Genomic DNA, 23,138 nt, shown 5'->3' with positions numbered 1-23,138 from the left:
AATTTTTGCGTCTATATGTGACAATGGATGAAACATGGATTCATCACTTCACTCCGGAATCAAAACGATCGTCATCTAAGTGGACAGCAACTGGTGAACCTCGTCCAAAGCACCTGAAAGCACAACAATCAGCTGGAAAGATTATGGCCTCGGTATTTTGGGATGTGCGTAGTGTAATATTTATCGACTATTTTGAGAAAGGAAATATCATTAATAGTGTATATTATATAGCGTTGTTGGAGCGTTTGAAGGCTGAAATTGAAAAGAAACGACCGCATTTGAATTCAAGTTTGTAAAAATCGGTTCAGCCATCTTCGAGAAAAGTGAGCGACATTCTATTCACAATTATGGTGCATATCACCCTGTAATTCTGGAAGCGGCAGTCGGATCCAAATGAAATTCAGGAACTTTTTGTCTAAGTTTGTCTAAGTTTGTGAAAATCGGTTAAGCCCGAGCAAAGTGAGTGACAATATTTGTCACACACACAGACATTTGCTCAGCTCGTCAAGCTGAATCGAATGGTGTATGACATTCGGCCCTCCGGGCCTCGGTTCGAAAGTCGGTTTTTGCAGTGATTGTATAGCCTTTCTATATGAGAAAGGCAGAAACATGAAAAGTAAAAGAGAGGATGAGGATAGTAGAGTGTACTCCATTCCAGGATTCGGACGATCTGAAAATAATAATAATTAGACATTAAGAATGGAGAAAACAAGAAAAATAGAGTCCGAGGAAATTGAACCACCTTGCGTGTGAAACACACACACAGAATAAGTCTAATTGAATAAAAGAGCTGCGTCTGTTCAACTATTCTCGGGCGCCACGCAGTTTATTTAATAGTTATATCCCTACGACATCCTTCTCGCATGACAACAATTAACACATTGCATCACCAGTCTTATTTACCCTCTTCTTCTGCTGTCAGACACTAACTAGAGATTTTATTCTGCTTGTCTTTTTCGCTTCCTTTGGAGTACACCATCGTCATTTCAGAGCTGTAATAAATGAAAACGTTTGAGAGTACATTTTATGACTGTCAAATATTGTCTAATTGAAATGAAATACTGAGCACGGTTCAGATTCCACTATTTATTTCGCAAAAATTAAAAAAAAACAGCAGTATGCAAGTATCTTACAATCTAGTGCCGAACCCCAAGCTTTCCGTTAAGCTTGTCTTATTCGAACGAATGCTTCGTTGTTTTGTTGTGGCTAATTTAAACAATGCCCGAGTGACGACTGTGACGGTGTGAATTAAATTGTTTATTATCGGTTTAGGAAACTATTTTCGCTGAAACTAATTTCGTGATGATTTATTTATGTTCCAATTATGCTGCCATCCACATGCTGTGATCGCGACGAGGTGTGCTTCGTTAGACGAGCGAAGAATGCCAAAACTACATCCCGCCGCCACGTTCTGTCCCGAAAACAAGCTTCGACTCGTCGATTGACGCGCAAATCACTGAAAGAGGCACGGTTGCATTTCGCTGTCGGACGTCTGCTGGTAAAGGGCAGACGTGTACGAATATCGGCAGGCGGTGCACTTTGATTTGATGTATTTGCGCGCGAACTACTATTTTACCATGATGCCCAGCTCACCCTGCCGGCGTTGATGCTGCTTCGGTGTTCGATGGGTAAAATAGCGCGATCGTCTGACAGCGACTGCAAAATAAGTCGCGCGCATCGTCGCGAGATCATCATCGCATCAGGCAGTCAGTATCGCTGCGGTTTGCTATCGTGACGGACGGAGCAGTAAATTTCGCGTAACGGATTTGGCCAAATCACATCGAAACCAGTTTCATAAGAAAAGATAATTCTTTGCAGAATTATGCTACACAGTTACCAGTGACGGTGGTTGGTACCAAGTGTAATAATAAATGGGAGTGTTCAGTTCGGTTCGCCTCGGAAAGAATAACTCATAATCTAGAGTGAGCTGAGATTGAAAGCCTAATAAAGACATTATTGTTTAATGATCGTGTCTAGATAGATAGATAGATTAATTGAAATCGGAATCTCGATAGAAAAAAAAATCTAGCCCCCAGTCGTGAGTGACGGTCTCGGAATCTCACGTGAATTATCATGAAGGGCCGTGGCTGAGACTAAGGAATGTGCCGCGCTCGAGAGATTGAGATCGATTCGATAAGATAAATCGGGGAGCAATGAGTTGTTTGTTTTGAATAAGTGAAATATTTGTATTGACCCCTTCGTCGCGATTTAGATTGATGAGTGTACGAGTGTTTAGTACGATCGCAGATATGTTAATCAAATGATTTAGGTTTGTTTGCGATCTCAGAATAGTGGTGCCAGATCGTATCATCATCTGTTGGACCGTTTTTATTATCGAACGGTTTTCTATACCTGAACAATAGATTATACTGTACAATTATCAACAAATAAAGTTACAGGTAAGGGGAACAATAGTTGTGGCTTAGTTCAAAATGTATAGTAACTGAAATCGAAATGATAACAGAAACCAGGGCCGCTTTTACATAGGGGCAGTGGGGGTAAGTTCCCCCGGGCCCACGGTCTTAGGGGGTTCCGGACGAGAAAAACTGAGCAATAAAAGGTGGGTGGGCAATGTCAGAGGCATAACTGGATATCGTGAATACGAAAACAACTGACATGTTCCTTAACACTTCCGAATATCAATTAGTTGATCAATTGTATGAATTATGCAAGCATTCCCTTTTTTCACATTTTTCGCAAAAACAAAGATGGCTTCTCTTGATCTCGATTACTGTGAATTTCACACAGCGAAAAGTGCACAATTCTAATCAAACTGTTCTAGATTTGCACTAAACTGAGGATATTTAGCTTCGATTTGCGAGCAAGAAATCCTAATAGTTCTTTAGAAAACTTTTAGAGCCATTAGAACGGCTCTAATTGTCCTCTTTTCGTTGTTTTTTCACCAATGCAAATGACTGATAGCTGTGACGTTATCGCTCTTGTCGGAAGCGTAACTAGCTTTGCAAACGACATACAATACATCTGCTCGCAGTGGCGATAGAATCCAAACTGATCCAATTTTTGTTAAGAGGTTTCTTTTTACATGATTTCGTTTGTAGCTTTTTCATTAATGGGCGGTCCTAACGGCCTAAAAATAGCAGCATATAGAATATTAATGTCGATTATTTCATTTTGGATTTGCATTTCATTGAAAGAAACTATCAAGATGCTGTACGGGATTCATTCCTGCCTTTCAGAAGGACCAAATTGTGGAACTCACTACTCACTGTTCGAAACATTTTTCTCGAACGATTTGTTGTACTGCAGCAGATATTTAGTTCTCTTCCTCAGAACGCGTTCTGATTGGCTGGTGTTGACATGGGTCAAATGAGACAGGTTTTTCAATAGTGTACTATTAAAATACTTCAATGCTGTTGCTATACACGTTTCAGTTGAAAAATTTCGATTCTATTGGTAGTTAGATTATATAAATCCTTTCATAGATCACTGAGCTATGAGCTTTCAAAATACGAGAAAGGCAAACGCGTCTTATGAATTATCCTCTTTGATACTCGTTTATACCAAACATTTCAGAAAAGTTTAATTTTGAATTTTTTGAGATTATGTCACACAACTGAAAATTTTATCATAAAATTGTGATCATATTTCTGATGGCATGTAGCAAAAATTAAGTTGATTCGTTAGATACAACAAGAGATATTCACGATCAAAAACGTATCACTCTCTGAGAGGATAAATTTTGAAAAGGCGCCAGTTGTCAAAGGAGATGTAGCTTAATTCCTACGTCTATTTTCTAGACATCTGTTTTGAACCATTTACAGATTTCGAGTGCTTTGAATAAAGTATACTCAAACATTATATTTGTCAAAAATTAATCAGTTGAGTCGGTCTCTTTATCAGTGCAGAACAAATGGTTTGCCATACTGACGTGTAAAGATAGTCATTAACGTAAATTCTCTAACCCGAACCAGACCACTACGCAATTATAAAAAACAATATTTTTTTCCTGAAGCCGAACCTTACGGATAAGAATAAATATCTTTAGCTGTTCCCGAAAACTATTTTTCTCGAAATCTTCCCGTTCGGAGCAACCCAATCCAGATTTTTCCATCTTCTCTCCTGTTAATTCCTTAAATTGCTTTATTGTGTAAGTGCTTGCATGTAGGAAAACTGTTTTAATCCTAGTGGTGTAAGTAATGTCTTACGCATCTATATACAAAAACTACAAGGATCAACCACATGGGGTTGTTCGAGCCATTGATGTGGAACAAGGCAACCAAAATTTCTAATTATCATCATTTTCAATTAATCGTCACACTTTTGAATCCGCAAATGCACGAGAGTCTACTTAGATTGAAATTTATTAGGAACCAACACCAAACATGCGAACCCAGAATATAGACTCTATTTGTCGTGATTTGTATTTTTTTTTTTTATTTAAAAGGTATTTTTATTCAGGCCTATTTGCGTACAAGCTTTACGTGGCCGAATGAGCCGACTTTTTAAATAATACATTTTTTGAAGTGGATCTCGTTGTCACTCTTTTTCTAGGAGGAGAGGAGCTTCCATTTCCCTCCTGCGAGAGTTGAGGGGTACTTTGTTCGTGACTCGTCTCGTCATCCATTGCCGCATCGGTGGTTTTGTTGTTGATTTCCGTCTTCTTTTCGTTTTCCTTGATGTTCGCAGTCTTGAACTCGTTGCTAGTTGCTGTAGATGCGCCTTGTTGTACATTGGTTGCAGTTGCTGGTTGGTTTGATGGTGAAACAGGAGTACTGCGCTCACTAGTTTCCATTGTTGAACGGTTGACCTTGTCTTTGGTTGAAGATGTCCTTTTCGCAGTTTTGGTGCAAGGTTTACCGTAGTGTGCAGGTTGTTCACAAAACTGACATGTAACCAGCTGATTTTCATAGGTAATCAGCGTTTTACACGGATGTGTCCCACCTTGACCACAAATGATGTAAGATGGAATTGCCTTACCACTCGCACGCCATTCCGGACACCGGGGAAAAAATTCCGCCATACTTCCCTTTCGATGGAAAGGATTTCACCGTACCGCGACATATTCTCCCGAACGTACTGATCGATGACCTGCGGGGGGAGGTCATGCACGCGTACTTCTATGGCATTGTCCACCATGTGCACAGGGATTTTGTATTTAATGTTATCACACTCAATACTGTGCACCTCGTTGTTAACCGAAGCGAATGCAATTGCATCGCTTTCACGTTTAAACATATGTACACACAGTTAGATGCCTTGTTGAATTGAATCTCACTTACTTTATTAGCGTCTCCTAATAATGTATTTGTTTTATAGTAGGCGAAATTAAATCAATAGCCCAAATGTATGCAATTATATGTTTGTACACGCTGGCGATACGGATATCGATATTTAAGCTTCTCTTCGCCAAGCTTGTGTTCATATTTTGTACACAAGCAGTAATTTTTATAGCGTTTTTCTACCATTACTACCATTCTGCGATTTCGGTTGAAGAGATAAACTTTTTCTCATTATCAATCGAGTTCATCTTATATAAATTAGAAATTAATCATATGCACTCAAAATTTACCCTGGGGTAGTTGTCAGGCGAAAACGACATAACATGGAATTTCATCCGAACTTGCATGACACAAGATCATAGCATATCAATTAAAGCTTCAAATCGTTTTATGGTACTTTTTATCTTATTGTCTAGCAACCACCTACATCTAGCATGCTAAGCGTAGGACTGAAACGTTATCTATAATTTTGCTTATATTTATAGATTCGCGTGCTTACAACACCTTCGCTTTAGCATCGATTGACCAATCAGAGCGATGCTTTCACTTTGATATATCGCTTACTCCTTCAAAACCGTCGACTATGGCAGGGAAATCCGGTATGCCCAAGATTTTTTGCAGACAAAATATGACACTACTATTAATCAACATTTCAATGATATACAATTAAAAATACATGGCTATAAACATTAAAATCAATACGTAGAAATATTTCCAATAAAATGGTGACATAATATTAATAATTGATACAAAATTGACTGAGCTGTAATTGTTCAAAACCTGACCACATTTCTACGTGTATTTTTCTTTAGATTCTAATTTGCACCCCTATATATAAAACTAAATGTGTTCCACATTAAAAAATTGCCCAGCTCTGGAACTTCTCAACGGATTTCCAACAAACTTGGCACATTGAACGGAGACCCGGAGAGTCGGGTGTCATACACCATTCGAATCAGTTTGCCGAGATCGCAAAATGTGTGTGTATGTGCAAAAAATATTCACTTAATTTTTTATTAACATAAATGTTTATACAACTTTTTATTGTAATGCTTCTGAAACTTTGCAAATCGATGAACACCTGTTTCTGTCATAGAACGAAGAAAAAATTGTTTAAAAATGTTGGATTTTACTAAACTTTTTATTTAAATTTTCCGAAGAAATCGACGATAGAAATTGTACGAAACCTTAAAATTATTTCTTTTAATATAAACGTGTACAATCGAGTGAGTTCCTCTTTAAAGTCTTCATATATGATACTTCCTGAAACGATATTCAGAGACCAGCATAACCAAAAATAGTTTGTATGTCCATGAACCAGTATAACGAGTAAATTGAAATAATTTCGAGTCCAACTTTGAAGTTTTCTGGTATTGTCATCTTCTATGACGGTTTGAATTTTTAAAACTCATCGCCATGTAATTTCAAAATTGGAAGTCGGAATCGCATAAAATTCACCAATTTTGTATGGGACTATAAGTTTACTTTAATTTGAGTTTTTGTTGGTTAAATTCGTTTTGGACTTCTTTCGGCTTCTCTATTGCCGATACTTTCGGAAACGGAAATCGCAAATAGGTGTAGCCGAAGTCAGTTAAATTTGCCTAATGAATTGTTAACCATTTCATTAGATTCGAAATTTTTGAAAATCAGTGTAGCCATCTTTGAGAAATCGTAGTGCTGTCCAAATCTGTGAACCAGATAAACTCTCTTAATTTCTGTAAAATTTTTACACTTATCACCCTGTATCTCCTGAACCGGAAGTCGGATCTGATTAAAAAATAAGCAGTTTTTTGGGATCTTAAGACCTTTTATTTGAATGTTAGATGCATGAAATCGGTTCAGCCATTTACTAGCGAAATGAGTGACATTATTTTAATTTCATTGCATGTATCATCCTAGTTCCGAAACCAGAAGTCGGATCCAGATGACATTCAGAAATTATATATGGGAGCATGGGACTGAGTCACATATGAGTCTAAGTCTGTAGAAATCAGTTAAGCTATCTCCGAGAAAATTAATGAAATTATTTTCCACACACCAATTTGCTTATCTCGACGAACTTCTTCAAATGGTATAAGGGTGTAAGAAGTTGTGTTCTTCCAGCAATTTTTATTGCAAGCAGTATAAATCAATATGAATTTGAAATTGTTTTGAATTTGAAAATACTGTTATTATTCTAATACATATGTCATGTTTGAACGATTATGTTGCCAAAAAAGAACCGTGCTAAAATCGAAATGTCAGGAAAAAGGGTGCTGGGCATAGTCTTTTAGGGGCTAAAAAATGGCATAAAATAGTACTGCAAATCGTGTTTCACTTTGTTCCGAAACATTGCTTTATCATTAAGCGCGTGGAACTCCAAAAATAGAACTCATTTCAATTCATCTCAAAGACGCCTAAACTGATTTTTGTAAACCTAGATTAAGGCGGAAGGTTTTACGGTCCAAAAACAAAAAGCTGCTATTCAATTGTATCCGCCCCCCGATTTCAGAATTGCAGAGTGTTCAAAATTACAAACCATCATTTAAAGCGACGATGCACGATGTGGGAAAATTTGGCTCAGCACTGATAACAAATTGTGAATTATTTAGTTGCTGGCAAAAAAAAAACGGTTTCGGCTACAGTTCCCGGTTTCGAAAGTATTGCAAAAACTGACATGATTGTGTGCAAAAAAAAAAAAAAAAAAAAATATATATATATATATATATATATATATATATATATATATATATATATATATATGTATATATATATATATATATATATATATATATATATATATATATATATATATATATATATATATATATATATTGTCACTCTCTTTTCATGAAGATGACTGAACCGATTACCACCATCCTAGATTCAAATGATAGGTCACAAGATGCTTTAAGGAATTTTTTCTTCGGATCTAACGTTCTGTTCCGGAGATACAGGGAAATTACCTGTCAAAATTACCAAAATCAAAAATCATCGGTGATCTAAGATCACTGCTGATCTTAAGATCTCTGATCGCGAACATAGAAAATCATTACTGATTGATGTAGAAAATCGATCGATTGTAATGATGATTAGCCAAAAATACAAGGAGGGGTGAGGTTTTGCATTATATGAGTATTTAAAGATGATGCATTCAAACGTTTGAACTAAATTTATGCATTGATAATTTTGGTCAAATCATATGATGTTATCAGTGTTTGGTTTTGATTAAATACTGTGCAGTGGCTGCAAAAAATAATAGCCACGTTACGGGAAGTATGACAGAAAGAATGGAAGAATTTAATGAGTTTATTTGAAAAGAAGACATACCTCGGAATTTCATGCTTTCTGATCAATTCGAAATTTATTCTACAATACCGTGGTGGTGGAGTAAAATCATCAATGAAAATAGCATATAATGTTAATATACATGCTGTGATTAATAAACGTTATAATAATAGCAAAACCATTAATAAAAGTCCAATTATAAAGCATGTTATGCAGCTGATTAAAAAATATTTCCCTATTTAGTTTGAATGTCATACACAGGACTAATAGGAGCACTGGATTTCGCTACACGAATTCAAACGTTCCACCCAAACGACGCGCCTGCTGTGTGTACGAGACAAGCAAAATCCTGCGCTCCTGTTACTTCTATAAATCAAATTATTGGTTGATAGCGTTTTATTATGTTTAATCTAAATAGTGCATGAGTGTACATCAGTGGGCTTTTCCCTGCTCCAGAAATAAAGAAAACAAAGTTCTTTCTCACTATAATCACTATTTGGTGTGGAATTTGATTTTCACCAATTTTTCATAGCGTGTTGCTATTGTTTAGTGAAAGTTGTAAAATTAACATTATCTATGTGATTACGATCCAAGCTGATTATATTTCTAAAAATTTTCATCAAGCTTCAAAAAAAAAAAACTTCAACAAAAATTGTTAAATATTGGGCTCAAAATATGAAGTACCGGAAATAGCTTAGCTTAGTTGACCGTCCGTGAGTTTCCCGTGATTAATCAGAAACCGGTTGAAATTGCATGTTGAACCAAATGCATAATACTTGGGCGTAGTAGATCATGCTCAACGTGCAACCTAAACTGACTTGGAGCATGAAATGATCAATAACGTACATGGCCACGCCCATGTAGGTCACTGTGGGAAGGGAAGGAATGTTAGTTCACCGCAAGTGTTACAGGAAAGGAGTGGCGTATCTTGATAGATAGTACGATCTAATTATTTGAAAACCGTCAGCTGAACGTTTATGTGTAACCTACCTCATATATTATTTTTGAAAATACCGATTCACGACGATACCGAACTCCACGATATTTTTATGCTGTAATATATCTATTTAGAAGTGGTACAGTTCAAATTCTCAGGACGGTAGTCAATCGATTTTAAACCAACGAGAACAAGGACAATTATTTGACAAGAACAATCTACAAAAATGGAAACTACACCTGATTTATAATAAGCATCTGACTTGAATTAGTGGAAATGCCTTGGTAAATGTCTAAAACTGGTAAACTTATAGGTTTTGTTCCTCGATCTCTAGGCAGCCGGTTACCGAGACAGAAATATGCAATGATTTTAATTGAAGGTCAATAAGTCTAATAAGACAATGGTTAGCTTATTTGAATATATATTTAACTATCTTTGCATTTAATTATGCTTTAAAACAACTCTCATTTTAACTGTTCCAAGACAAATTTTGAGCTTGTCTTGTCATAATCTCCTATCCAGGGCTGGCAATAATCAACTCAGTACTTCATCATCACCGAGTTCAGCTCACTTGCAAATCGGTTTCAAAAGCATCGCTGAACGAGTTGAGTAACTGGGTAACCATTTGTGTACAGAAAACATCGTCTCAACATCGTAGTGTCAAGCAATCAGCAGATGAGCGCTGAGTGCTCATCAAATATTAGAACCCACTGAGAGACGATTTGTGAGTTGTGATTTGATGTGTTTGTACATCAACACATTGAATCAGATTCTTATGAAACTGTCTCGCTTGTATTCCCCACCCACCAGAGTTGCCATGGGCGGCCAATGTTCGAATCGATGCCATTTCAATCCATTTCTCAAGACATGTTCTCGCATGCTGGAGAACGCATTCGTTTCAGTAGCCAGTTGTGTTTAGCTCGAGACATGAAATTCAATCGTTTATGGTATACATCACACTACGGTTCGACATTTGTTTTCGTAAATTAATGCTCGTGTTCGTTTTGAGTACCAGCAAAAACAAAACCGAAATTCTGGGTTGTATTGGCAGCTCTGTGGTTTAAGAATACACTCACCGGTGTAGCTCGGTACAGTGATGCCAAACTCAGTACTCACTTTTTAAAACTAGGAATGAGACTTAAATGCTATGAAATCGAAACTGAGAACCATCATAATTCGATGTCAGCGGTGCTCTGTAGAGGTGAGTGTGTTTGTTTAAATCAGCGATAATTTTCATCTTTACCATCATTTTTCGGATTGCATCGTAAATCATGTGGTGAGCTGATGAATGGAAAAAATCAAATCTTATGAGCGAGTTTTTGCCACCCTTGCTCCTATCTAATATCTGGCTATCACAGTAGATACCTAAACAGTTCAACGAAGACAACCAAGACGTCTGAATCAAAAAGTACGGGTGTGTAATGTCAGAGACATAACTGGATGTCGTGAATACGAATAAAACTGACACGATTTTTTTACGCGTGTTTCTGCTGCGATGGTAATTTTTGCATCATAAATTCAGGCGTTATGTGTGATTTTTGCAACTATGGTCATTTTTGCAACATAAATTCAGTGAAAAGCACGACAAACTTCTTTTAAAATGTTTACTTGCTTTACTTCGAACAAAATGTAACATTGAAGTTTGTCAAATGAAAAGTGTAGCCGTGCTTAGTCTCTTATGTTGTCAATTTTCGATTCATAATCTTTATTTTTATGTTATGTTGGTAAAACAACACGATTATTAAATAACATGCTTCAGGATCAGGTAAACATTTTCAGTAGGTCTCGCTATTCAATGTCTGCTTTTTGCTTTAACATTAACCAATTATTTTCGTGGGAGAAGAGTTATTGCTCGTTCGGAACATTTATCCCGAACGATTTTCATACAGCGAAAAGTGAACGAAGCAAATCAAATTATTTTGGATTTTCACTAAAATGATGATTTCTACCTTCGAATTTCAAAGAAGTAATCTTAATAGTTCTTTAGATAACATTTAGAGCCATTAGAACGGCTGATTTTATATAATGCTGTCCACTTTTCGTTTCTTGTTTTCTTTCTCTCCAATGCAAACCATCAGCAGCTGATGCAATCGTTCTTGCTTGAATTGAAACTAGCTTTACGTACAAGCCGACACATCCGCTCGCAGTGCCAAATGATGCGAAACTGGTTTAATGCGTCTTCTCGCCTTGACGACCGGAAGGCAAATGAGAACTACGACCTGAGCGTTTGAGGTTTTTAACCACGCAAAAGGTGCGCTCTCCGATGCCGCTGTTTAAATGCGTCTTCTCGCCCCGACGTCTGCTTTCATCCAACGCACAAGAAGAAATGATCGATTTTCGACCACGGTTCCCCTTTTATAACGTTCAGTTGAAGATATGTGCCTGACTACCTCAAAATCGTCGTCCTTGCGCGAAAAACCCAAGCAAAAGTAAAGAGTTTTCCGCGTTGTTTTAAAATTTTCAAAAACCTAATTTTTGAGTTGTTTTCAGTTATCTCACACTGTTCAAAATATTATCCTAAATTCCTGATCATATTTTTGATGAAATAGTGAAAGAATTATGTTTCTGCTATTAATACAAGTCGAGATATTCACGATTAAGTTCTGCCCATTCTTCCATATGGGTAATTTTGAAAAGGCACCCCATAGTAAAGTAAGTCGTATTCACGACAAAAAAATTCAAACTTGGCCATTCCAAGGATCTCAGAGACCTACTCAGACTAAATAATTCGTCTCACGGATAGATTCCGAGTTGGTCATACAAACACTTAAGAAAGAATTAAAACAGCATATTTAGTAAGAAGATATGTGTGCTAGATCGATAAACTTACGCATATTGTTCTAGTGGAACAATTTTATTTCCGACGGATCGCCATATTCGAGAAAGAGGATATCTAGACGGCTTAGCATTAGAAAACTAAATTCAAAATTTAAGTTAACTTTCAATGAAAGCTTCGCCAACGATTCACCACATAAAAATATGCGATGAGGAACAAGCATGCATTGAGCTCACCACAACCTATAGTTTTGAAGAACGAGATGTAATACGAAAGAAGCAAAATACTTCTTCCCGATTAGACTATTCTTAAAAGCTCGAAGGAATAGAAATATAGAAGAAATAAAAGCACTTTATTGAACGAAGTGATAGTAAAGTAAGAATGTGTTCTGGTAACTGAAAGTAGGAAAATAGAAACTACTGCAATTGTGTGGCTGTTTACGATCTGGAAGCAGAAAACCAGTAAGATTCTAAACGGCCGCTAGGCTGGTCCTGCCCGGAGAAAGATAAAAGATACTGATGTTGTAAATAATTCACAAGTTTTAGATATTCAAATTTTATTCGATATACTGATAATATTCGACTACAACAACAGAATATTATTCTCAACATTTGCTACTTAGCCATTGTAGACTAGCTGGCGCACCTTCTTGCGAACGTTCCTCATTAAATTCCGTACAGACTTCTTGGCGACAAGTTTTGACAGTTTTTTCCAATCTTTTTCGAACTGTTGAATGGTTTCGGCTCTCGAGACATGTTTCCTAAGATGTGCCTTCGTTAATGCCCAAAATTCCTCAATTGGTCGAAGTTGTGGGCAATTTGGTGGATTCATGTCTTTTGGGACGAAGGTGACATTTTGGGTAGTATACCATTCTACCGTTGATTTCGAGTAGTGGCAAGATGCAAGATCTGGTCAGAAAACAACAGGATCCTTGTGGCTTAGAATCATGGGTAGAAGTCGTTTTTGTAAACATTCCTTGATGTATATTTCGCTGATCATTGAAGCAGAGGTGATGAAGGGTTTCGAAATCTTACCGCAGCTACAAATTGCTTGCCAGACCATTTTTCGACTACAATCGATGTCTCGGACTGGTTTAACACTTGCCCTTCTCGCACCGTATAATATTGTGGTCCCGGCAAGGATTTGTAATCGAGTTTCACGTAGGTTTCGTCGTCCATGATTATGCAGTTCAAATTTCCAGCAAGAATCGTATTGTACAGCTTTCGAACCCTCGGCTTGATCGATGCTTCTTGTTTCGGACTACGTTTTGGTTTTTTCTGCTTCTGATAGGTTCGAAGATTCAAACGTTCTTTAACACGAAGAACATTTGACTTCGAAGTGCCCACTTTTTTGGCCACATCCCGAACTGAAACCTCCTTCTTTTGCCTTCGAACGCCTTCAGTATACGTTTATCCAACTGAGGGTTTGCGAGACCTTTTTTCGACCCGTTTTCGGTTTATCCTCAAAGGTGTTATCCTCACCGAACTTCCTGATTGCATTTCGCAAGGCTTTTCACTTACTCCTTCCATTTTTGCTATCTTTCTCAGTGACAGTCCGCGTTCTGTGCACCATTTGTACACAATTGTTCGACGTTGTTCTGCTGAAAGTACACGCATTTCGAAACAAACTAATGAAAACGAATAAACAATTGCACAAGTGGTTAGAGAAGAGTCTAAACAACAGGACGCAGCCATAAAAATTAACAGATTCTGAACCATTGCGAAATGGCAGCGGTTTTTGGTTGCGTCCATACTTTCTTTATCACTGCGTTAGATATGGGAAAATGAGTAATATGAGCATTATTGTTCCACTGGGTGTAACAAAACGAGTTTTTTTTGAATCTTTTAACAAATGAATTTGTGTATAAATTTGAACTTAGAACGTCTGAAGTCACTAGTATTTCTAGTGAATTGCAGGATACTTTAGGTGGTATTAATTGATATTAATTATACTCCAGTATATTACTCATTGTTCTGAGGAAATGATTTATAACCTTGAACTTTACATTTGAATGATTGATGAGTAGAAAATTACCTAGCAGTTCGAAGTATAAAATCTTGAGGCAGTAATGAATTGGGACACAATCAAAGCTAGCTCAAAATAACTACTCTATAATTTCCGGTGTAAATAAAAGTCATTTATTATATACGGAATAAGTAATGCCGATGATTCTCTAGTTTACTTTATTTTGTAATAAATCACTTGTCAATTGTTTTTTTTTCTTCTCATTCAGCATTGCTTGGTGTAGTTTAAAACCAAGTAGACTTAAATCATCGTTCAAATTTGTCTCCACAGGTAAATTGGCACCGGAACGAGCCGTAGAAGAAGACAGAGAAGGACAGCGAACGAGGAATGCGTAAACTACGTAAAGCTCGGTACGAATCAACATCCCAATAACGTTCCGCCTATACCTGCTTGATCAATAGTTTAACCAACAAGAGCAAAAGCCGTTTGCAAACCAGCCGGTCCCAGCTCATTGCAGGTTATTTTTGCATACAATTAGAACTGCAATTAACTCTAATTAACCGCGTGTGACGGTTGTACATCGACAGACTGTGACTGTGGCGCGTCGCGCCAGTTTGAAAATTTATGCACCCAGGCCCGTGGATAGGCATATCGAAGAAATCAAAGTGGTAATTTTCATCACTGTATTATCAGCCAATTGCCTCTCTCGTGTGTTCAGTGAGCTGTGCACTGCCAGCTAGTGAAAAACCCCTCCGGATTTATTTCGGTTCAGTGTTTTGTTTGGATTACGTCGTGTGCAAAGTTGATACCAGCAATTGGGAGTGCTCAATCATAAATAGAATACTACCGGCCGCCAGTAGAGAGGGTGAAAGTTTTGTGCCGTTTTTTTTGTCATTGTGATGTAAATCAGCACCGTGTGGATATTGCAGATCTCACTAACCAATCAAGCTGTAATCGATCTGTGGGCGATTTGTAACAAGTCAAAGTTTTTCAGTACGATGGCCAACAGGTGGTCACTAACTAGTGGTGGCGGTGGTGTTGGTGGTGGTAGTGGTCCCGCCAGTAAGGAGTGTGGTGATGAATTTGAAATCACAGTTCTGCTGGACAAATCAGCTTCCATATCGTCCTCGTCGCCGGTTCGAGTTGTCATCGTCAACGATGGCAGTGTTGGTGATGGCAACGGAAAAATTGGTTTTGTTGACGATGAAAGTGACGGCGGTGACGGAAATGATGACGATGATGACAATAATGATGGCGATGGTGGTCTCCGGCTGCGCCGACAAAACGATGATCACACTTCCGGTGTCGCTGACGACCGTGACAGCGATGATGAGGAACGGATTATGATTCTCGACGAGCGGCCTCAACGGTGCAAGCGAAATGGAAAGGCGAAAGGTGAGTCAAGTTAGATTATTAGTTCAATTTGTGTTGACATTTGGGACTGTTTCGATGACCATCGATGGAAATTAGCGATGTGATGAATTTTGGTGTGTCCCTGCGAGTATGGCGTTGACTTTATGTGAAAAAAAAACCTTTCGGAAAATTCTTTGTTCAAGAATTTCCAGCGTCGAATGTTAGCAATTTAAATATAGTATATTGCAGTCTGTGAACCTGTTGTATTTACTACGTTCTACATCAATATTCGGGAACTGATCGCAAGATGTTTTTCCACAGTTTCTTATTTGACGGCTGCAAAATCTCACGCCTTGTCTGTAGAACTCAAAAGGGAGCCAAAGTAAGAGACACCACTTTGTGTAGCGTAAAATATGTACATATTGAATCCTATTTATGAGACGATTATGTTAAATCGTCGTACAATATTCGCATATCATCAACTCAACTTTGTCGTGCTACCTTCGTTTTGGCATGATTTTATATGTCCTACCGTGTGCCAAATCTTCACAGCTGTTCGCACAGTTCCAGACATTATAAAACCATGGAACAAGATGCTAGTGAAGATAAAAACTTTTGCATGTCGTTCTGCAGAAATAAAATCAGTTAGCAAATAAAGTTTTTTTTCTGTCTTAGTTTCTCGAATTCGGTACGCATTGAATTTCTTCACCAAATATGAAATCATGTAGCTTCCCGACTAAGTAGATAAGTTTTAAAAGTGTCACCACGTTGGTGTTCTAACGACATGGGAAATCGACGCTTCCTTGGCTGCCACGACAAATCCTTCTTTATGCTGATTCTATGTGCGAATCGCAGCCCCTCGAAACGTGTGCAGATGGTGCTGAACCACTCGGTCAGCTGATTATCTGTGGTAATAGAATAAACGCCCTGAAAAGCGATTCTATTGAAAAATTGGACCCCGAGCTGAATCTCTTCCTATCGCTAGGGCACCGACAGCGTCTTGTCGCATGTGCTTCATGATTTACCATAATCTCCGCAAATTGTGTGTAATGTGGCACTTTTACGAGCCTAGTGATGTGAAAAAAGCAAATCAGAATGGAGATTTGCTGCTCACATTTTGTGTGTTTTTTCTCAAGTGATTCAATTGAGTACCTATGAGTGCGGAATATTTGTTATTTATTGCAAGTGGTTGAGTTCCATCGCGTCGCCGTGATATTTTTAGTGTTGAATTTCGAATCCCTCATTAAATTATTGATTTTTGGCAATTCTCCACGACATACACGTCTAATAGAAAATTAGCGTTAGAGACTGTCCGTGTGCTGCTAACTCCGTTATTGGACAGGACCAATTGAGCTTGCAAAATGTTTTTTTTCTGATACAACATGCTTGGAAATAACATGTTGTTTCACATTGTGCTAACTGCATTGATCCCTTCACGCTGATCAATACCGACGCTGGCAACGCCCATCCACTCCTTGGGAATCAAATCTACTTGGGAAGGGAAGAATTGCTCCACATGCATCACAGGAAGAAGTAGTTGATGAGTAAAAGCCTGTTCGCACTATACCGGGACGACCGGGACGGGACTATCCGGGACGTTTTGCATTTGGTTGCCGATATTCCTCGCCGAGTTTTTTCCATAGCCTACGGTGCAAAAAACTCGGCGAGGAATATCGGCGGCAACCAAATAGATTTCATCCCGGATCCGGGATTCCAATACATACACACGCCGGCAGCTCAGTCATTGCCGATAAGGAAAAAAACGTCCCGGCTAGTCCCGGATGGTTCCGTCCCAGTCGTCCCGGTATAGTGCGAACAGGCTTTAAATATTCTAATAATAATATCTCATGTTTATTGCTCTGGGTTTCCGGCTACAGAGAGTACCAGATAGTTTCATACATTTATTTTTTCATGTATTTTTTTTTTAATAGATAAGACTAATGTTGGGAAAAACATGATCAAGAAAAGTTCATTTTACTATCACTCATGACTGAAAAAATCACTTCCGATATTTTCATTCATGAAATAAGCATCCGCAAAGTTCTGAACCTCGAAATTCACAAGTGAAATACCACTAAAGAGATAATCGAAAGGGAGAAGAGTCTACGACAATATTTTGATACTGAATTTCCATTGCGCTTCAGTTCGGCTGAAGTGATTCGATCAAGATTTAATTATTATATTTTTATCAATAATCGCAAATGAGAAATAATGACTTCAATATTTGCGATGCACCACCCTACGTGTAAATATGAATAACAATATTTTTTTCCACATTCCAAACAGTGAGTATAGCGACGGAAGGCTGCTTTAATTACAGCTGGCTGATTACAGTGTACTATTCAGATTAAACCCAATAAAACGCTATTTAGTATGAATTTGATTCATAGAAGTAACAGGAGCGCAGCATTGTCAGCATGTCTCGAACACACACTAGAGGGCACGGTGTTTGAATGGCGCGTTTGAATCGGTATAGTGGTAAACCTGCGCTCCTGTTACTTCTGCGTACGTTATTCATGCTAACTTGGGTAATATAGTTTCATCAGCTGCATAACATGATTTGTGATAGTTTTTATTGATGTTCTTACTATCATTGTAACTATTATTAATCAGTGCCATATACCATTCGACTCAGTTCGTCGAGTACGCAAAATCTCTCTCTCTCTCTCTCTCTGTGTGTGTACTTACTTCCCTCATAGATGGCGCGACCGTTTTTCACAAACTTAGGTCCTGTGGTCCCATACATAATTCCTGAATTTCATCCGGATCTGACTTCCGGATCCGGAAATATACCCAAGTAACAATTTTTGTTACGCTAGCTTGTTTGTGACTAGTTTGCAACCAGATATTTGAGTGATTGTTACTAACATCTAACCACTTGCATGACTCAAAAAGCGCAGTTTCAACTAGTTGTTAAGCCGGCTGAAAATGAGTTGTCGTTACGTTGTAATGCCTTACTGAAATAACTTATTTTTTCATAACTTGAAAATAACTTGTTTGCAAGTAAACTAGTTGAAACTTAGTCACTATCGACATTATAAACATTGAATGAATCCAGAATACTTTTCTATCATAAATAAAAAGGCAGTAGAGTACTTTAAATCACAAACTTGATACAAGGTACAAATTTCACAACGATTTCAAAACTGTCGAGCGGAATTCAATTTTACTTAACTGTTTTTCATGCGCCTCCAATCAAAATCTGTTTATAAAGATATAAAAAATAAACAACAAAATAACCCTATGTTCAGAATGCTCAAAATTATTCCAAGTAGCGTGATTCCTCATCATTTTCAATTCATATATCATGAGAATTATAATATTATCACATTCGATATTCAATCCCTATATTATTTTCTTCGTGTTTATGACAGTGCATAGAACAAAAATGACTATTTTGCCTTTCACTATTTTCGGCAAAAAGTAGTTTTGAAAAAAGTAATATCCTGGTTTTATTTACGTTTCATACACTTTTTGAGACTCCATATTGTGTTCGCCATATTCAAGCCAACAAAGGTTGTTTTGTTTGCATTTTCGTTATCATAACGTTGGTAAAACTTACCGATAACTATCTGAATCAATGAAAAAATTATATGTTATAATCTTATAATATCTAAGTTATTGCTATATCAATTCACAGTAACGATTCACATATACGTTAACGTATTTATAATGGTTTTGCAACGGAAAATAAACATTTTTTCAACTAGTAGCTAAAAACATATCTGTGATTAAAGATATGTTAGAATCAAGTAACGATAACTTACAAATGATAGTTAGTTTAATGTTTACGTTATAAAGAAACACTGCTGTCACCTTGTTTTAACCAGTATAGCATAAAAACACATGTTCGTGCTCTTGTTGCAACACAGTTGGGTTAAGTGGTATCAAAACTAGTTATGGGTTGCTACTATTGAAGTCAAATAAACTTACTTTCAACTAATGGCTAGAAGCATTGTTGTGACTAAAGATATGTTTGGATTAAGTAACGATAGCTTATAAATTATATTTAATTCAATATGACACAAAGATGTTATGATTGGAAACCTAAATATCTATTTCGTAACTAGTTATGTTATGATGAAACATTGCTGTCACCATGTTTTAACCAGTATAACATAAAAAACATATTCGTGCTCTTGTTGCAACATAGTTTGGACTTTGTCGTATCAGAACTAGTTGCGGATTGCTACTTGGGTAAGGTAAAGTGTGATAAAAATTTTATATCATCACTGAAAAAGGGCAAAACACCGCAAAAAGTTTTCTAAATCGACCTCAAATCTTCTCCTATTGATAGTTTTTATCAGTAGACGGTCAAACAAACCGATTTTGGTTATTCTTTTAAGAATCGATGAAAATTAATGTGAAGAACATCACAGTATTATATATGATAGTATGATTGATATGAGAAAGGCATCATTACACCACTAGGTGGATTAAAACAGGTTTTTACATATCATCAAGCAGAATGTTCGCTAGTGAACTTTTCACAACTAATTTTTGCTATGTGTAATCAGTATCAGTGAGAATCGCGTTTGCAAAAAATCAGTACTGAACTTTTCTGCAGTGAGTTTTCTGAACGATGATTTTTTTTGTCTGAAAATCACTTCTGAAAACTGATTTTTTCCCACCACTGAATAAGACATGACCACTCGTTCCACGATTTGAATTTAAATCGGCATCCACTTCCTAACCAAAATGATATGGACACACTTCGCAATTTAAACGATATTGACTTATGTGACTTACGGTCTCAGAAATATCATCAGAAAGACATATTCAAGAAAGTATGCAATGCTCTGATGCTCTATAAACTTCACCCGCGCGTCTTCAATGTTTCAATTTGGTGATAATAAAAAAATCAATCCTCATTGATTGTCAATATAATTTTATATCGATAATCGTTATCGGTTACAAATTGAGCGGTTATAAGTTTTGACATTCACGTCACTTACGCGATTATATCACCGGAACTGTAAGCGACAGCCATTTAAACTTCAAAACTGTTCAATGAACCAATAGTAGTTTCCAAACGAGCCTTACTTTGTTGAAATTTGCTTAGCCATCTCTGAGAAAATTAGGCGGTGAAAATACCGCGTTTTATCGGTTACGTCATTTATACCATTATATACCCGGAATCAGAAGAGACAGCCATTTGATCAATAATTCAATAGTAGCTTTCGAACTAGCCTAAGTTTGTTGAAACCTGTTTCGCCATCTTCGATAAAATTGAACGATAACAACGCATTTTGTCGGTTACGTCATTCATACCAATTATCTCCGGAATCAAAAATAACTGATGAGTCAAAGACGAAACGTAAACATATCAAAATCGGTTATGTGCCCTAGCACAAAATTTGGGTAACCCCTGAATGACCAAACCTGCATCGGCCAGAAAAAGTCGGAAACACGTTTTCGTTCGGCACGTCAGTATAGACATTGCATTTCTATGCAAAGAAAACAAGTGTTCGGTAAATAGCAGAAACTTTACGTCTGCTTATCGGCTCAAATTGAACGTCCGAGTTTTGCATAAAGCAGTTCAATTTGAATTGCTATGCACTGATGAGTCAAAGACGAAACGTAAACATAAAAAAATAACAGCCATTTGATCTTTGAACTGGGTCAATGATCTGATATTAACTTCCGAACTAGGTTGGGTTTGTTCAAATCGGCTAAGCTATAACTGAGAAGACTGAACGGTGATAAAACAATGCGTTTTGTCGGTTACGTCATTTATACTATTATATCTCCGGAACAAGAAGTCAAAGCTTCTTGATCTTCAAACATCTGTTCATTTGGTTGGAAATCACAAGAATTTGTGATTGAGATGGTTTCCATGCAAGAAGTGCTTCAACAAAAAAAATACATTCGGGAATCGACAATTCGACAATATCCCGTGTTCGTTCAAGCAGACCCTGATGACTCCGGGCAAGCTGGCTGTGAAACAAAAGCTAAGAAACGCAACCTTGTGAGGAAGATGATGGATTACTTCAAGCACAATCCGAATCTTTTGATTCGGGACGAGGTCAAAAAGGCCAATTCTTCCTAAGAATGCCGGACTTTATGTTTCCACTGTAACATAACTGAACCAAAAATCAGAATACGATGGCCAATTCCCGCAACAGGAAGCTGTACCGCGAGTTGCAGCTGGAATGCATCGTAATGAACGACGAGACGTAAATTAAAGTGGACACCAAACAGATCTCCTGTGCAAATTTTTTATCGGGTATCTCACTTGGATATTCTGGAAAAGTTTCGGAAGAAGAAGGTGGATAAATTTACCAAAAAGGTACATGATATGACAGGCAATCTGTGATTGCGGTAAATTCAGTAAGAAGGCCTGCTTCGCTTTTTCGGGTAGAGCAAAGGTGACACTAAAACCGACGATGGAGCGGTACGAAATAAGCGATTTTGTTTTTGTGCCGAAGGATGCAAACCTACCAAACTCATCAGAACTTTGCCCAGTAGACACATTCTGGTCAGATGTGTAGGGAATGTTTCGAAAAACCTGAAATGTCCACAAAAAGGACAACAATTTGACGAAAGCGTGGATGAAAGCACGGAAGAAAGATGATAACAATCCAACTTTTCAAAAACATAGCTGAGATGTATTCTTAAAAGTTTTGAAAATATCCGACTTAAAATGAATTTTTGGTGATCATTTTTTGCTATTACATTCTTTTCGAGTATAGTCCTTAGCTTCTCTGTTAAATACTAGAAAAGGCATTCCCCATCTTTTAATCTATCAACCGAGACTCAACAATGTTATTCAATAGTGATTTGGTATAAAAATATATTCTCAAACATTTGAAATGAAAACTACAATGCTGTATCGTTATTCTATTCTTTATTTATTGAACGTACGATTCTGTCGTGTGACTGCATATTGTGTATATCCTCTGAATGTTGCGCAGCGTAAAATTTGAACCGTGTTTTGCCTCATTACAACCATGTCGTGCAACATGAAGTTGCACATCACCTACCGACTAACCGACAGCAATGAAAGGCAGGAAAATCTCCCGCCAAGCAACGGACTCCCATACCGTCCATAAATCAAATGAGATTGTTTTGATGCCATCCCTTTTCCTCGCAACGTGGTGCAGAAAAAATTAAACAAGCTCTGCTCGTTCCGTCACGAACTAAGTTATTCTCTCTCACTCTCTGATCAGTTCTGTTATAGGGTGAGCGTACCTATAATCGTCACAGTTTCCCCCATTCTGCGCGTATATTGAAACTATTCAAGATATAAGAATTAGAAAATTCGGTTCAAATGTTCGTATCTATAAAACACAAGCATTTCTCACATTTTCTCATTGATTTTGCTGCGATAGTGATCTTTTCGACCAATTCAATTTCATCGGAATCTGTTGACTATAGGCCATATAATAAGTAAAGGGGTACTGTGACTAAGACAATACCTATTGGTACAACTACCCTATGTGCCAACAAAGCTATTGAAATTTGAGAACGTGCAGGTTTGTTCTGATGATAATATATCAGTGTTGCTAGAAATAGAAAAATGATTAGTATGGATTATTAGTTCGTTGTATACATGAATCTGAAGATTTATAAACTGAAATAATACTTGAAATCAATAATT

At 37.3% G+C, this 23,138-nt stretch overlaps 1 protein-coding gene across 1 annotated transcript in view; it reads left to right on the top strand.

Annotated features, from left to right (window-relative positions):
- Positions 1–1,706: 1,706 nt before the first annotated feature.
- Positions 1,707–23,138, top strand: part of LOC131432895 (organic cation/carnitine transporter 2) — a 120,160-nt gene continuing 98,728 nt past the window's right edge. Inside the window, exons 1-2 of the mRNA XM_058599471.1 lie at positions 1,707–2,399; positions 14,516–15,580. Of these exons, the coding sequence (XP_058455454.1) occupies positions 15,184–15,580 (397 nt within the window). The 5' untranslated portion in view covers positions 1,707–2,399; positions 14,516–15,183. The remainder of the gene's footprint in view (positions 2,400–14,515; positions 15,581–23,138) is intronic.

This window comes from Malaya genurostris, chromosome 2 (genome assembly GCF_030247185.1).
Source record: "Malaya genurostris strain Urasoe2022 chromosome 2, Malgen_1.1, whole genome shotgun sequence".
Taxonomy (NCBI): Eukaryota; Metazoa; Arthropoda; class Insecta; order Diptera; family Culicidae; genus Malaya; species Malaya genurostris.
The sequence above is the reverse complement of the archived record's forward strand: the minus strand, read 5'-3'. Positions and strand labels throughout refer to the sequence as shown.